The 18,775-nt window shown below is 37.4% G+C and overlaps 1 protein-coding gene across 1 annotated transcript in view; it reads left to right on the forward strand.

The window, feature by feature from the left end:
* puf (ubiquitinyl hydrolase 1 puf) overlaps window positions 1-18,775 on the forward strand; it is an 870,156-nt gene that overhangs the window by 183,664 nt on the left and 667,717 nt on the right. The window contains exon 11 of the mRNA XM_068225443.1: window positions 10,801-10,939. Within this exon, the coding sequence (XP_068081544.1) occupies window positions 10,801-10,939 (139 nt within the window). The remainder of the gene's footprint in view (window positions 1-10,800; window positions 10,940-18,775) is intronic.

The raw sequence follows: 18,775 nt of genomic DNA on the forward strand, positions 1-18,775 counted from the left end.
TATGAATGCCCAGATTCATGTTAATCAGTTTTTAATCACCTCTTTCACAAAAAATACATGTGGACTGTTTTAATAGTTGTTTTAGGTTTTTTGTATGTTACTAGTTGGATCAGTTTTGACTATTTTAAATGTTGTCTGCAAAAAACTTTTCCATCTTTTGAATATAAGATTCTCTACTGATAATGATTGTTGCATTACTAGTATTGGCTTTTGTTATGATAAGGTCTTTATCTTTAATTTTTTGTTTTAGTGATCTGACTTCTTTATTCTGGATTGGGGGAGTAGTTGATGCATTTTTTGTTAGCAAATTGGACAACTTTTTCGTAATATTGAATCTTATTTCATCTTGGTTTTCAACGGCTACTTATAGCCTTTTCTGCTTCTGCTGTGATCTTGGCTGCATCTTTAAATTTAAACTAGATTGGGACAGTTACATTTGGGACCTCTTTCCAAGATATTCATTTCTAATTCATCAAATTGTTTTTCCAATAGATTAATTACAGGAGCGTGAAATTCAAATTTCTTCACTCAAGTTTGACTATTATTCTCTTCAGATTGGGAAGAAACTTCTTTAGATTTTACGTTTTTAGATTTAAGAGCTTGGGTTTTTAAAATTCAGAATAATCTATTTTTTTGGCAGGTAACTCACTTATTTTGTTTACGATTTTTTGGAATGATTCCCATTATAACGGGGTCAGTGACAAAGAAGCAGTCAGATGTGCTTCATATAACCTAGAATTGAGTAAAATCATTTTCCTGTATAAAAATCTAATTTCATTCCTGATCCATAATGTGTTTGATTTTATCTGAGTCTTTTTATGCCAGTATGATAAATTATTCTTATGGATCTAAAAAAATTGGGAATAAGGCCTTTTTAAGGCAGTTCTTTAAAAAAACCAATATCCTTGCCCAATTTAGCAATTTTGGTCTTATTATTCAAGTAAGTCTTATATTTTTTTGCCTGGTTGGCTTCAGAATTACATAAAATAAATTTCATTGTGCTAAGCCCGTATTGTCGTATTACTTTAGCAATCCTTATCAAGTATTCCTTTACAATACAATTTGCATTTTTGTAAAGACTTTTAAAGTCTTACAGTATGATTTTCATCGTTTTCTACCTGCTCTTCTTCTTCTTCTTCTTCAGACAAACTGAAGAACAAGAAGAAAAGGATACAGGGGGGTCTTAAAATTGTCCCTCCTTCTTTTCTTCTTCTTCTTCTTCTTAAGGGATATTGAAGTACAAGAGAAAAAGATACAGGAAGGTCTTAAAATTGTCCTTACTCCTCTCTTTCTTCTTCTCCTCCTGGGCTGATGACCTTAGATGTTAGGCCCCTTTAAACAACAATCATCATCATCATCATCATCATCAAGAAGATTCTTAAAATTGTCCTTTCTCCTCATCTTCTTCTTCCTTGATGATTGAAGAATAAGAAGAGAAAAGATACAGGGGGGGGGGGGGTTCATAAAACTGTCAATTCTCTTCTTTTCTTCATCTTATTCTTCTTCTTCATTATCTTCTTTTTAAGGAAGATTGAAGAAGAAGAGAAAAGATACAGGAGGGTCTTAAAATTCTCCTTACTACTCTTTTTTTTGACCATATCACATGGTCCAGTAAGATTCGAGGTCTCATCCCTTCTCCCTTGTATAGCTGTGCATCCATCACGTTGCTTCATTACGTTCATTCACATAGGCTGAACTTTCCCGCTGAAATAAAGCGTCTCGAAGCTGAGTTTGAAAAGTGGGTGTTAATAATGTATCAACTGTCTTTTCATGAGGTGGAGAGGGTAATATCTCTCGTAACCTCGATGACGTACTTTCCTGGAACTGGGCTGAAATTAGCCTGCTGACTCTGGTCACCTCACAACGGCTATTGGAAAATTTACTGCAAGTTATAAATATGCGTGATGTTGAAATACTTTACCCAATAATTTGTTCGTTCAGAATACGTTATAGCCGCGATACAAAGAAATGAAATGATGATTGAAATGGATGATAAAAGCCCTATATATATATACATATTAATTTAAAATGACCTATCAGTGATTAAATATATACATATTATCAATTAAATATATAGTTCAATAATTAAAAACATTCAGTGATGTCCCAAACATCACAGTAGTTGGTATAAAATGATGAACTCAGCATTTTATAAATACTCTCTTATTTTGTCCCCAAGTCATTTGTATAGAATTCAATTAGGATGCCTAAGAAACAAGAAAAATCTGCAAGAACTACTCGCCCGGTATATCCTTGAATAAATGGTACCCTTTGTCTAATAAGTGTGTTCTTTCCAGCAAAGCTAAAATGACCTTTTGAGTATGTTTCATTTCAATTGGATTGGAAATCTTTCCCACCAATCGAACACGTGTGGGATCTCATTGGACGCCGTTTGCGAACTCTGCCCCAGCCTCGTACGGACGACCAACTGTGGCAAATGGTTGACAGAGAATGGAGAACCATCCCTCAGGACACCATCCGCACTCTTATTGACTCTGTACCTCGACGTGTTTCTGCGTGCATCGCCGCTCGCGGTGGTCCTACATCCTACTGAGTCGATGCCGTGTGCATTGTGTAACCTGCATATCGGTTTGAAATAAACATCAATTATTCGTCCGTGCCGTCTCTGTTTTTTTCCCCAACTTTCATCCCTTTCGAACCACTCCTTCTTGGTGTTGCATTTGCTCTGTCAGTCAGTGTATATAAGAAAACATAAAGGTCCGATAATACTGCCTTGAGGAATTCCCCTCTTAATTATTACAGGGTCAGATAAAGCTTCACCTACTCTAATTCTCTGAGATCTATTTTCTAGAAATATAGCAACCCATTCAGTCACTCTTTTGTCTAGTCCAATTGCACTCATTTTTGCCAGTAGTCTCCCATGATCCACCCTATCAAATGCTTTAGACAGGTCAATCGCGATACAGTCCATTTGACCTCCAGAATCCAAGATATCTGCTATATCTTGCTGGAATCCTACAAGTTTTGCTTCAGTGGAATAACCTTTCCTAAAACCGAATTGCCTTCTATCGAACCAGTTATTAATTTCACAAACATGTCTAATATAATCAGAAAGAATGCCTTCCCAAAGTTTACATACAATGCATGTCCAACTTACTGGCCTGTAATTTTCAGCTTTATGTCTATCAGCCTCTCCTTTATACAAAGGGGCTACTATAGCAACTCTCCATTCATCTGGTATAGCTCCTCCGACCAAACAATAATCAAATAAGTACTTCAGATATGGTACTATATCCCATTATGACCTCTCAGCAGTGCATCGTTCTTAATGAAATCTATCCATTTTCTTCGTGGCCTTCCCACGGGTCGTCTTCCTTCTACTTTTCTGTCAAATTCCTTCCTTGCAGTTCTGTTTACTGGCATCCTATTCATGTGACCAAACCACTTCACTCTTGATATCTGAATCTTATTGAGGAGAGAATCATCTATTCCTACTTCTTCTCTAATTTTCTCATTCCTAATCTTGTTTTTCCTGGTTTTCTGGATCATAGTGCGTAGGAATTTCATTTCATCTGCCTGAAGTTGGGAATTATCTCTATTAGTCAGTGTTGTGGTTTTGAGACTGTATGTAAGAGTTGGTGTATAATAGGACTTGTACAATGTCATTCATGGGTATTTGCTCATTCCACAGCAGGTGTCTTACCTTCTGGTAAAATTGTGTTGCCTTATTGATTCGATTGTTCATCTCATGTTTTGCTAGGTTGTCATTTGATAGAATGCTACCCACATATTTGATAACTGGAATGCTGTCCAGTTGGGCTTCATTTAATATGACTGTTACTTCTGCTCCTTCCCCATACACTTTCATCACCACCGTCTTGGTCTTGCTGATGTTTACACCATATTTCTTAAACTCCTCATTCCAGCTTTGCATTCTCTCTCCCAATTCCTCTTCTGAGTCACTCCAGATCGCAGCATCATCTGCAAATGTTAAGGCTTTGATATCTCCATGTTCTTTCCTTTTAATAGATTTCATTACTACATCCATCACAATAATAAATAGAAGTAGTGACAATGAGCTGCCCTGCTGCACTCCTCTCTTTGTTTCAACCAGTCAGACAAACCACATCCTACTTGAATAAAACTTCTTTTCCCACTATACAACATTTTCACTTTGTCTATGAGGCTGTCTCGCACTTGAAGTTCTTTCATGCATTGCCAAATTCTTTCCCTTGGTACACTGCCGTATGCTTTCTCAATGTCCAAAAATATTAGGAAATAAAGGCTTGTTCTTCTCCCAGTATTTTTCCATTAGCATCCTAATTGCAAATAAAAGGTCTGTAGTTGACCTTCCTGGTCTGAAAACATACTGCTCTTCTTTCAAAATTGGTTCAATCTCTGATTGTGGTCTCTATTATTTTTTCCAATATTTTCAGGACATGAGACAGTAGTGTGATACCACGATAATTAGTACATTTTCGTCGGGTTCCTTTCTTGAACAGAGGTCAATGATGCCATCTTCCAGTCCTCAGGAATAGTATTTTCCTCCCATATCTTGTTAAGCAGTCTGTAGAGCCATTGGATTCCTGGGATTCCCACAGCTTTCAGCATATCTGCACTTAGTTTATCTATGCCCACTGCCTTTCCTTTCTTCATGCTCTTGAGCGCATTTTCAACCTCAAGCCATTAATTGGTGGTTCATTTGTGGTTCCTAGACTTGGTTCTCCTCTGTCCGTTGTTATGTTTTCTGTATCTCCATTCCGCAGCTTTTCGAAATAGATCTTGAGTTCTTGTTTAATTTCTTCCTCTTCTTGTGCCAGAGTTCCACCATCATGTTCTATTGCTTTTATGGTCTCTTGATCCCTTCGCTTGTTTTTCACTACTCTGTATAGTAATTTCATATTTTTTCTACTGTCCTCTTCCAGTTTGTTTGCAAACTCATTCCATTTCTTTTTTTCTTCTCTTACAATGTTCTTTACGGCAAGTTTCTTGTTCCTGTATACTCCTTGAAGTCTTTGTATTTCTTGTTCATTTCGTTCTTGTCTGTGTTTTTGTTTTTCCTCGTCCAGTGCCTTCTTTATTTGCTTTCTTTCTTTCACCGCTGTTTTCACTCTATCTTTCCACCCTGATGTCTCCTTTTCTCTTTTAATAGAACTTGTAACTCCACATAGGTTTTTAGCTTCTCCCACAAAGGTGTCTTTGAAGGCCTTCCACTCTTCATTAACGTTTGGTTACTTCAGCCTTTGGCAAACTCGGTTGAATCCTTAGTTTGTATTCTTCCTTTATATGGACTTGCAACTTTCAAGTTTTAACCCTTGGTTTTTCATAATAATTTTCTGTGTTTCATTAGTCTTATGTTTGAAGTCTACTACCAACAATCTGTGGTCACTGTCCATGCTTTCACTAAGGAGACCTTTACATCTGTGATGTATCTGCCACCATCTTTATTTGTGATTACGTAGTCAATAAGTGTTCTATACTGGCCGTTCCAACTGTACCTTGTTACTCTGTGACTGTCTCTTTTTTTGAAGAATGTATTTTTTATTATAAGATAATTTCTTCTGCACATATCTAATAGTTGTTGTCCTTCTGGGCTCCTTTGTCCAAATCCATGTGGACCAATGATGTTCTTATACCCAAGTCTGTCCACCTCAACTTCCGCATTTAGAGCTCCAATAATAATATCATTTTCCTCATTAACTGTATCTTCCAGGTCTTGCCAAAATTTCTCTTTGTCTTCCTCACTGCAGCCTGTCTGTGGGGCATACACTTGTATGATGGTGTACTCAGTGTTCTCCAGTTTCATGAACATTTTAATGATTCTATCACTTTTGCAGATAACTTCAGCTGTAGCATCAGTCCCTTTGTTAATTAAGAATCCAACACCATTTTTTGCTACCTTCTCCTGTCCACTCCAGTATAATTTATATCCTCCGTGAAGTGTCTTACTTCCAGTCCCTTTCCATTTGATCTCACTTAATCCCAATATTGATATTTTTCTTCTATCCATCATGCCTAGGAGTTCTTCTACCTTTTCAGTTAACGATAGAATGTTCATAGTTCCAATTCGGTATTTGGGTCTCTTTTTTATTTGGGGTTTCCTTTCAGAACATTGTATATCATCAGACTTATGGTCATCATACTTTACAATTGTCTGAGAGGACGTGTCAGTCCGGTCTATAATCTTCTTTCCGAGGCTCTTTTTCTTATTGAAAGCGACTGTACTCAATACTTTCCTGCTGACTTGCTAGGCCTAACGCATAAGAGGATTTTCTTTCAGGGTTTACTCCCTTAGCCTTTGAGGATGCCTTCCTCATCCTATAAGGCAGTAGGTTCCGTCTGTACACCCCAGAAGGATGGGTTGCCTTTTCTGCCATCTCCACCGTACCAAAGTCCATCTTCTCTGCCGTAAATGCCGTTGAGGTCTTCACCCTTAACCCTGGAGAGAGGGTGTCCCAGTATTTTAAAACCCCCAGGAATTGGGCTACCTGTTGGTCCGCGGGTTGTATTGGTTATTTCAACTCGCCCTACATACTGTAGGGGACCCCTATCCGCCACCTGGGGACACACTCTGTAGAGGTCAGGTTCTCCTGGTTACTTATTGGAAGTTAACCCCAACCACAAGGAGTGAGGTTATTTGCAGACTCTCAAGAGTACAATGTTGTTAAAATAATATGGGTACCTGGGCATGCAGGCATAGAAGGTAATGAAAAAGCAGATAAACTGGCAAGAAAAGGGTCAGAAACACCTTTTGCGGACCCAGAACCAGTATGTGGGATCTCTTATAGACAAGCCCGACTTTACATAGGTAAATGGGTACAAAAGAAACAAATGGAAAGCTGAAAAAATGCTCCAGGACGCAGGCTTGCGAAAGAACTAATAAAGAGCCCAAACAAGAAGCATACTAAGGAACTGCTGGAACTCAGCAGAGAAAATATAAGATGCGTAGTAGGACTGCTGACTGGACACTGCCATCTTAAAAAGCACCTAGATAGAATTGGAGTAATAAGAGATAATGTAAGTAGGAAATGTAACTATGTGGAAGAATCGGCTAAACACATACTCTTTGAATGTGAGGCGCTGGGAAGAATCAGAATCTTCCCACCGGGACTACCTGGTGAAGAGAGAAGAAAAATCCGAGAAGACCCAATAACTAGGACCCGCAACTTTATGAAGGGAGCAGGTACTTGTATAACTAGGTGGGGATGAAGGAAAACACATGGTAGCAAAAGATCTTCGAGGTTGATGCTAAAAGGAACTTTTTAAAGAGACCCTCATGAATAAAGGAAGAAGAAAAATTCCTCCAACTGCCAAATCTACGCACATCATTCGCTCATTTACATGCCTAACAGAAACTATGATGCATGCAATAGTATTGCTGATAAACAGCCCTACCCCACACTCTGCCCTTCCTTTTTTACAACCCATCAGATACACTTTATAATCTATCTCTTCCTCATTATCTCCCCATACCCGAATATCACTTAACAGAGCTTGATAGCTGCACTCGCTTAAGTGCGACCAGTATCCAGTATTCGGGAGATAGGTTTGAATCCCACTATCGGCAGCCCTGAAAATGGTTTTCCGTGGTTTCCCATTTTCACACCAGGCAAATGCTGGGACTATACCTAAATTAAGGCCATGGTCACTTCCTTCCCACTCCTAGCCCTTCCCTGTCCCATCGTCGCCATAAGACCTATGTGTGTCGGTGCGACATAAAGCAACTAGCAAGCAAGAATATCACTTACTCCTAGCACATCCAGATGCATCCTGTTTGCTGACTCAGCCAGTTCTACTTTCCTTCTTCTCCAAGCCCCATTAATATTGATAGCTCCCCATCGAGTTCCATTTCGTTCACCAAGTTTTTTCCAAGGAGTCCCTCGCCTGTCAAATGTGAGTGGGACTCCATTACTCCCATAGGTCCGAGGCTTGCTTAAAATGTTCTGAGCTCGGTAAATTCATGAAGCAGGATGCTACTCTACTTACACATATTCCAAGTGAGGATCTCTCCTGTAACGAGTTAAGGACCACCAGTGGCCACCAGCGACAAATTAAGAATGTGTTAGTTTTAACCATATCTTCATGTGCCATCTTGACAATGTCCAACAGCATTTCAGCATAATTTTAACAAGCACTACAGGAACATTTAATTTTATTTATGTCAGTGTGGAAACACCATCTAGTAGTTTTGAGTCAGCTGGTGGTTATTTACAGTGGCTTGCATACTGCTAACACCACTCAAGTAGATTTGGTGATTGATGATCTGACTACAGAATCAACATTTATCAGTTCCCATTTTGCAATTGAAATTGTAATGATGGAACTAACAATTCTATGAATATCAATACAAGAAAGTGTCTGGATGATGCGCATACTCCAGATGCTAAGAATTTAGAGCCTAATTTATTTTTCAGATTTTACACTTGTTCATCCCAGATTTTAATGTTAATTGTGTGTTTGTACATTAGTTTTCATGTCAATTGTGTGTTTTTTTGTTTAGTTATTAGATGTATTACATTAAGGCTGAAGATGGCCAGCCAAGGTCGAAACTAGTTCCTAGTTTAGTAATTTAATTCAATAATATTGCATAATATAGTATTGAAAAAGGTGGACCATACAACATTAATTTAATAATTATTATTGTGATCACAATTCAGTACAGATCAAAACCATGAAGTTTATATCCTATGATTATCATTCTATATTATTCTAGTTAATTTTCTATAAAAGGATCCCTAAGAGAAATATCAAAATAATAATCCTTAAATTTCATCTTCAGGCGCGCGGCTGTGAGCTTGCATTACATGTTATAATTCTCATGTTAGGTCCGTATTGAAATGTACGTAAATACAAAGTATGTTACAAGTGTTTATTTATATATCCACCTATTCAATACAAAGAGATCTTTTTAGAAATTAAATATTATTATAAAATGTTAAGGGACATGTTTCGCCCATATTAAGGGCATCATCAGCCTCAAATTCAAACCTGTATGGTGAAAAATCAGGATCCTGATTGCTCTTACAAGCCATAAAAAGAGGATATCATTATAGGTGTCAGTCTAAACATACAAAATATTAGAATGTCCTTGGCTAAAATTGCAGTATCAAGCTGCATGTCATAAGTTCACATGAATATACTTTCCGGAGCGTTGAAAAACTTGTTGGGGTAGGGCAGTAAACAGCTCAGTCTTTATAATGAAACAGAAATGTGCCTCCTTGAAGATGATAAGAAAAAGCAAAGCTGATACACTGTTACAGATGTCAATATCGTATGTTGTGATAAGACAACAGATCTCTTAAATGGCTGTTCAGCTGCCTATAGTCTATTTAACTGGCTGAAGGAGTGAAAGTCGAATGTGTTATGATAAGATAACAGTCTTCCTTACATAATTGTGGGAGCAAGGAAAAAGCATTCGGTTGTCTATCGATGTATTTATCTTATTTGAAGGACGAAAGTCGAAGGTTTATTGACGTTGATAGAGCTCTTTGGTGTGAAGTCCTTTCGTCTGTGAAGATGTAAATCAGTTATGGAAAGGTTAGTTGAAGAAAAATAACGTTATGTGTAGGTTCATTTATTTCTTTGACTGTTAATGCTGTTGAAGAAAAATAACATTATTTTTCTTCAACTAACCTTTCCATAACTGATTTACATCTTCACAGACGAAAGGACTTCACACCAAAGAGCTCTATCAACGTCGATAAACCTTCGATTTTCGTCCTTCAAATAAGATAAATACATCGATAGACAACCGAATGCTTTTTCCTTGCTCCCACAATTATGTAAGGAAGACTGTTATCTTATCATAACACATTCGACTTTCACTCCTTCAGCCAGTTAAATAGACTATAGGCAGCTGAACAGCCATTTAAGAGATCTGTTGTCTTATCACAACATACGATATTGACATCTGTAACAGTGTATCAGCTTTGCTTTTTCTTATCATCTTCAAGGAGGCACATTTCTGTTTCATTATAAAGACTGAGCTGTTTACTGCCCTACCCCAACAAGTTTTTCAACGCTCCGGAAAGTATATTCATGTGAACTTATGACATGCAGCTTGATACTGCAATTTTAGCCAAGGACATTCTAATATTTTGTATGTTTAGACTGACACCTATAATGATATCCTCTTTTTATGGCTTGTAAGAGCAATCAGGATCCTGATTTTTCACCATACAGGTTTGAATTTGAGGCTGATGATGCCCTTAATATGGGCGAAACATGTCCCTTAACATTTTATAATAATATTTAATTTCTAAAAAGATCTCTTTGTATTGAATAGGTGGATATATAAATAAACACTTGTAACATACTTTGTATTTGTGAGCTTGCAACCGGGAGATAGTAGGTTCGAATCCCACTATCGGCAGCCCTGAAGATGGTTTTCCGTGGTTTCCCATTTTCACACCAGGCAAATGCTGGGGCTGTACCTTAATTAAGGCCACGGCCGCTTCCTTCCAACTCCTAGGCCTTTCCTATCCCATCGTCGCCATAAGACCTATCTGTGTCGGTGCGACGTAAAGCCCTTAGCAAAAAAAAAAAAAACAAAAAAAAAAACATTTCATCTTCGATAAACTTGCAAGAAAGGCAATCTGCAGTTATCCATGTGTGAGTCTGCTCTTCATTTCACTATAGACAATTTTTTACATAGAAAACTTCTTTGGTTGTGGAGAACTTTAAAATGCAATTTCCTTTCAGTTTACTGCATTTTCATAGTTTTTGTGAAGTTCTGTGTTGACTATGTATTACTATTTTTATTTGTTCCATTGTTTTTATACATGAACTTCAAGTAAGATTTGGCCATTTACTTGACACATGATCTTTTATTTGTTATAGGGAGCTTATGGAAGAGATGCTTAGTGGAGAGGAGGGCAGCTACTCTTCTCGAATGAGTAACAAGTCTGAAAAGAACATGGCAGATTTTGATGGAGAGGAGTCTGGCTGTGAGGATGAACTTGCACAGTTAGCTGCCCAGGTACAGGTACAGTATATGCTTTAGTTTTCTGGTGTGTTCTTGTACTGGATGAAAGTAGTAGGTGTAATTAATTTTATATAGCTGATGTTTTTTAATGTAGCAGCCGTGAAGATGGTTTTTCATGCTTTCCCCTTTTTTACACCAGGCAAATCCTGGGGCTGTTTCTTAATTAAGGCCACGGCTGCTTCCTTCCAACTCTTAGTTCTTATCCCATCATTGCCATAAGAGCTATCTGTGTCATTGTGACGTAAAACAAATTTAAAAAAACAAAGTTACTGTAGCATTTCATATTGTGATTTGTATACCATTGCAGCCATTCTGTACCATAATAAGTTTCGGCTCCTATACTGTTACTGTTTTGCCTGTCACCGCCTGTAACAAAGTGCTGGGGACCATATTCCAAATTCATGGTAATATATATATATTTCTTTGCCATTTGCTTTACGTCGCACCGACACAGATCTTCTGGAGACAATGAGATAGGAAAGGCCTAGTAATATTCTGATCCCAACCCAATGATTTCTCAGGGGTTTTCTCTGCTCTTCTAGAGAAGTGAATACCAGAATGCTACCTCACGGAATGGTCATGGTCGGTTCCTTTGCGTTCATAATCTCATTTTATTACAAATACTTACACCAGGAACAGACACCAAGAGCCACATAGGTTATCAAACAAATTTCATACTCACTAAGTACTGTATAGTTTTGGACAAAATTTGAGCAGTATTAAAATACTTTGTTGCATAGTGTAGTGAATGTGAACCACAGTACACAGGCAAGAAATTCGCTTTTCTATTCTGCTTCTGTCAGGTTATTTGCAGAAAACCACTGCATGCCTTGCTCTTTGACATAAATTCATCCAATAGTCTCATTAACCAAAGTGCTTCACTTGCTTTATAAGATAGGTGTAGAAGCAGGCTTGTGAAACATGTTCCCATAATGCAATCTACGTTGGTTGATTGTCGCTATATAATGCTACGAGCTGTGGATTTATTGTTGTCACAAAAGCTACCGTGCGAACAACAGCAACAATAATACCCCCTGTGTGTGTGTGTGTGTGTGTGGGGGGGGGGCGCAGATGAAGAATGCACGCATGGTATCCCCTGCCTGTTGTAAAAGGCGACTACAAGGGGCGACCAAGGGATGATTGTATTAGAACCATGAAACTAATTGTGATTAGTACCATCACATGTGGAACATCATGGGTCACCTTTACTTGCGAGTAGTACCACTATGTTCGGTACACAATAGGTTTGTGATTAGTAGCAACAGAGAGTGGTTCACTGTGGGTTTCCAGTACTCGTGATTAGTACCATTGTGAGAAACGCCACGGGTCTGGGCGTTGCCTATGATTAGTACCACTATATGAGCGATGCTGTGGGTCTGCGTTGCCTGTGATTAGTACCCACTATATGAGAAGCACCACAGGAATACCGGCGTTTGTGGTTAGTACACCTTGGTGAGGAACACCATGGGTTTGCATTGCCTTTGAATGGCGCCATTATGTGAGAAACACCATAGGTCTGTGTTACCTGTGCGACGTACAATACTTGTGATAGTACCATAATGTGTAGAACACTTTGAGTCTACGCTACTTTTGATTAGTACCGCAACATGACAAATACCATGGTTCTACTTTACTAGCGATAAGTACCATTATGACGGGCTGTTGACCTGGATTTTGAACCGCTTTAGACAGCAAGCATCCTCGATTCAGGATTGTGCTGTAGAAGCAGTCCCTTGGTCAGTAATACTATTGTTTATGATAGTTTCTGGGTCGGATCCACTGATTGTTTTAAATTCGTATCCATCCATTCATACTTCATCACATTTTTTATTCTGGTCAGTGGATGATTTTGAACTTTTAAATTGTCATTACATTTCTTACCATTAGGGGCTGATGACCTAGATATTAGGCCCCTTTAAAAAACAAGCATCATCATCATCATCATCGTCAGTTATAATAATTTCAGTTACTATGGGTTTTACAAAATCCACTACCTCTAATTGCACCGAGTGGCGTGGCTGTGTGTGTTATCGCGCTACGGGTATAGAGCTAAGCTCTGCATTTGGGAGAGGTTTAGTTTCGAACCCCACCATCGGCTGTCATGGGAATGGTTTTCTGTGGTGTCCCATTTTCATTTCTAGGCAAATGCCAGGGAAGTTCCAATTCATAGGCTACAGCTGATTCCTTCCATCTCCTTACCCAATTTCATTCACCATCACTCATTTCATCTTCATTAGCTCCTCTGTGAGTTTGCCATCATGAAGGCCATCCGGCCCTAAAAACATACCATATAAATTCATCTCACCTCGTCCCCAACCCCATATCAAGAAACGGGACTAATGGGTAGACAAATAAATAGTACATTTAGTTGCATTGTATATAGTTGAATGTGTAAGGAAATATGGTACTATGATACCGAGTAATTCATCACTATTAGTTGCTTCCTCTCTTAGGACATTTTCCTTATATCCAGCTATCTTTACATACTGCTGACTGAATATTTCTGCTTTCATGGAATATAAATTCATCTCACCTCATCCCCAAGCCCATTATCAAGAAACAGGACTAAGGCATTTATAGACGAACTGACAGTACATCCAATTCTTATCTGTGATTCCACTTCTTTACTCATATCATTTATATATATATACACACATACTAGCTGTTACCCACGGCTTCACTCGCGAGGATTTTGTAATTACATGTTACAAATCTCATGTTATGTTCCGTATTGAAATGTACTTAGTCAAATAATAATACTAGATTATAAATTCCACCTGATCAGTACATAAGAGTTTTTAATTTAAATTTAAGAAATAGTTCTTAACATATTAGATATAGGGACATATTTTACCCATATTGAGGGCATCATCAGCCTAAAAATCTCATACCTGAAAGAAAGATAGATCAGGATCCTGATTGTTTATACCTAAATAAGAGAATACTATTTTAGGTACAGATGTGTATAAAATGACTAGCAAGTAGAATATAGTAGTTATAAGTACTCTTATGACAAAATCTTATAATCAATCCTTATTGTAGATCTTTACGAATGTATTGTTTTTCAAATGTGGTAACAAGTGGTTAGTTAGTTAAAAGTTAAAAAAGAATACGTAAATTGCTGCGTTGAATTAAAATTTGCTAAATATGGTGCTTTATTCTGGAGATAGTGTAAGGAGCTTATAATAGCTTAATATTTAGGATAAAAGTCACTCTTAGTGGTAGTAAGTTGTTAATTTTATATGAAAAGATAATACGACAAACTTCTTGAAGCACTTAGGAGCAAGGACAAAAAAAATTATGCTGTTTGAATAAGAAAACTGGTTGAATAAAAAAGCTGAAGCGTTTGCCACAAATTGAACTTTGGTATTGTTCTGTTACTATGTGAACTTGCAAGCTCTGTCGTCGACATTTGAAGGCGATGTCGGAGTCAATCAGATTCAATTAGTAATACCCATCATCTGCTGTTCCTTAAAGAAAATTAGAAACGAAAGAAGAGAACGTGTTTTCGTAACAAATATGTAAATAATGTGGTCGATAGCAGTTGTTGACTTGTTAGAAATAACGATCGCTTAATTTTAATACTCTACACTTTAATTAAGTAAGAATGTGATACACCTCAAGATATGGCAGGGCACATCACTGATTTCAGAGGTTTGTTTATATTTTCTTGCGTGTGGTTAAATTTCAGAGAGGTTATTCCCATATAAATTTATAGCGAAAATGTTATTTCTCTACTGGCGTTGGAATATGTTTTCATGATACATATAGTACGGTTAAGTTAGGTGAAACTGTTTGAATAAGAAAACTGTAACATTTGCCACAAAATGCAATCGGTTATCTTCGGTACCATATAGTTTTTGTAGGATGCTAAATAGTTTATTATGTCACCTATTCAATACATTAGAAATTTTGAACATTTAGGAATTTATCATTATTTCCATATGAGACATGTTTTGCCCTTCCTTGAGGTCATCATCAGTCATAGTACTACCTCAAGGCATAAATCAGGTACCTGATTTGTAATTAAATTGTAAATAATAAGATATAACATTGACATATTACAGTGGGAAAGTCAAGATAAAAACAATGTTCAATGATGATATAGATGACAATATATCAGCTGTTGGCTGTAAATTATCGGTTGTGAAGGATAACAGCATCAAAATGTTAGGGTATGTCCTACAAAGGATGACTTAACATATTAACATGGGGCAGTTTAAGGGAAAGATAAGTGACTTGCTCTAATAGGTAAGACCACAGGGTATTTGACAATGTCCAGCAGCAGTGGTCCACATGAAGTATTGATGTTATATTACCAGAAATGTTGGTAACTATTACTAAAATCTCATTAGGAAACAGTGTTCATTGAGAAAACAATGTTGATTAATAAATGGAGTTTAAAGGGGTTATTTTAACTTATTTATATACACAGTAGTTGGCACCAATGCGTAAAACCACAGGGTATTTTAGCAGTATCCAGCAGTCGTGGTCTGAAGAATCATTGACGCTACTCTATTAGAAAATCTTAGGAAAATATAAAGTTTACATATATTTACATGAAAGCAGTTTGGGGAGAAAGGGTACAAAGTGTCTGGCACCAATGTTCATAACAATAACTACTGCCGTTGGTTGACGATCACAGTTTGACAGGGCAACTACACAGTAATATTTACGTTATTCTGTTGAACAGTTGGGAAATCACAAGCTTATAATACACATTTACAAGGGAGCAGTTTGGGGAGAAAGGATACAAAATGTCTGGCACCAAAGTGCATCACATTATTTCTGCTGTTGGTTGATTGCAGTATTAACAAGGCAACTACATAGTAATATGCAGTGTGGTCTGACCTCAGTTCACAAATATTGGAATGCTAGGAAAAATATTCCAACGTTTTTTAAAATTGCCAAATGATGTTCTATTAGGCAACATTCATACTGGAAGCTGTCTGGTTGAAGTCCCGGGTTTGTGAATATGGCTCCATAAGCAATGGTGAATTTGGCTGGCGTAGAAGGAAACTGTTGGGTGTCGTAATGTTTAGGCATAATTTCAGTGTAGTCGAAACGAAAGGTCGTTGAGTACTCAGTGTATTGTGAATGGCAACAATGATATTTATTATTATTTATGATATTTATCACTTGCAACCGTATAGTTTTCTCGCTTATGTACACTCGTGAGCTCTCTCGTCATTTGAAGGTGATGCCTGTTGACTGCTGCTCTCTAATAGAACATTCAAAATGAAAGAAGAAAATACGTTTTCATAATAAATGCATAAATAACGTGGACGATAGAAGTTGTTAACTTGTTAGAAATAAAGGCTGAAGTAAGTGATTGCTTAATTTTCAATGTTATATACTTAAATTAAGTAAGAATGTGATACACCTCAAGATATGGCAGAGTACATCACTGTTTCAGAAGATAGTTTATATTTTCTTGCATCTAGTTAAATTTCGGGAAGGCTGTTCCCATGTAATTTTGTAACAAGGAGGTTATCGTTTCTCTACATGCGCTTGAGATAAGTTTTCATGATACATATGGTTAGATTAGGTGATGCTGTTTGAAGAAGAAAACTGGAAAGTTTGCCACAGGAGCCTCTGGAGTGATACTATAATTTTTTCAGAATGAAATTAAACATACATTTTCACGTTGTATCGGATTTCGAAAAATAACAAACTAGCAAGCCGTAGTATGGATGACATCCGCGAAAACGCAAGTTTTGAACAAACTTATTGCCGTTTCATACCAATTTAATGTATATGGGGTTTTCTCCGACTTTTATGAAAAATCGAAAATAACGACAATGCATTCTAGCGAGTAAATTTTTCACCATTCCGAATTTTCGCTATAACGGACTTCTACTATATTCAATAGATTGCCTTTGTTACTTAGTGGAGAATTCAAAGGTCTTGGTTTTATATCTGTAAACTAGCTGATGTACCTGTGTTTTGCTATGGAGTTCTACACTGTATACAGAATTCTAGGTTAGGTAGTACACACATTGTGAGTAAGATTGTATTAAATTGCATAGCTCTTAACATTACCCTACCGGACGAGTTGGCCGTGTGCGTAGAGGCGCGCGGCTGTGAGCTTGCATCCGGGAGATAGTAGGTTCGAATCCCACTATCGGCAGCCCTGAAAATGGTTTTCCGTGGTTTCCCATTTTCACACCAGGCAAATGCTGGGGCTGTACCTTAATTAAGGCCACGGCCGCTTCCTTCCAACTCCTAGGTCTTTCCTATCCCATCGTCGCCATAAGACCTATCTGTGTCGGTGCGACGTAAAGCCCATAGCAAAAAAAACATTACCCTAGAAACGCAATGGAGAAGTCACCAAACTTCTTATGTGAATACTTGGTTAGGGAATTTTAACTGTAATGGTAGGCGCTCTTGCCTACGATCAGTTACAATCAAGTTGGGGAGTTTTCATTATAATGGCAGATGCTCACACTCTACCTGCTTTTTTTCATCCTCAGAAAGGCTGTCTTAGTAGTTTTCCCAGCTGAAATCAACATAGATAAGTACATTGACACCAGTAGGAATTTTGCGATTAAAAGCAGTGTTACAAGATATTAGAATCATTCTGTATTGACGGTTTTCACTTTACAAAGGGAAAATTAAATGTATCATCCTAATTCAATCTCTTCTCTTCTCTTTTTAATTCTCAATCCTAAGATTGGTTGGCAGCAATTCGTCTTCTCCACTCTTCTCTGTAATCCGCTCATCTGTTCATTTCCACATATGAGCCTGTTCCTACGTCATCTCTGATCTGTCTTGAATATTGCAGTCTAGGTCTTTCTCTTCCTCTTTTACCTTGAATCATTCCTTCCATGACATTAACTATGAAACCATTGTGCCTATAGAGATGGCCAATTAATTGCTCTCTTCTTTTTCTTATTGTTGCTAAAAAGGATCTTTTTTCACCTATTCGTCGAAGAACTTCTTCATTGGTGAGTTTTTCTGTCCATGAGATCTTTTCCATCCTCCTCCAGCACCACATCTCAAATGCTTCCAAATGTTTCTTATCACATGCACTAATAGTCCACATATCTGAACCATACAAGGCCCCACTCCAGACATAGCACTTGGTCTCCACATTTAAATTCCTTGATGTAAGTAGCATCCTTTTCTTGTAAAAAGCAATCTTTGCTTGGGAAATTCTGCTCTTTATGTCGACTGAACTTTTGCCATCTGGAGTGATTTTACTTCCTAAGTAGGTAAAGACATTTACTTGCCTCAGTGGTATATCATTAATTCTGATGTCGACTGCAATATGCTGGCGGTTGCATACCATAATTTTGGTCTTTTTTGTATTAATTTTCATGTTATACTTATCTCTCAATATCTTATTCATTCTTATTAATGCACTTTGTAGTTTCTCTTTGTTCTCCTCTATGACAGCTATGTCATCAGCAAATCTTATCATTTTGATTTCTACTCCATGTATCTTTATCCCTTCCATATACTCTTTACATTCCTCAATGCCTTTCTCAGTATACAGGTTGAACAGCACTGGTGACAAATTACATCCCTGTCGTACTCCTTTCTTTATATAAGCCTCCCATACTTCACCATTTATGTTTATGACACCTCTTTGGTTTTTATAGAGTTCATATACTATTCGTCTCTCTCTAAAATCTAGACCAACACTTGTCATAATCTTCATTAACATTCAATTCAATACAAAACATAATTCCATCATTAGATGGAGCAATAAAATTCAAACATGTTTTGACTCGTTTAAGACATCATCAGGAAATAAGGGGGGTGGTAAAGTAATCTACATAATACAGGCTAAAAATGTGCTAAAAATGTAATGCCACGAACCTGCTA

Source organism: Anabrus simplex, chromosome 1, assembly GCF_040414725.1.
Source record: "Anabrus simplex isolate iqAnaSimp1 chromosome 1, ASM4041472v1, whole genome shotgun sequence".
Taxonomy (NCBI): Eukaryota; Metazoa; Arthropoda; class Insecta; order Orthoptera; family Tettigoniidae; genus Anabrus; species Anabrus simplex.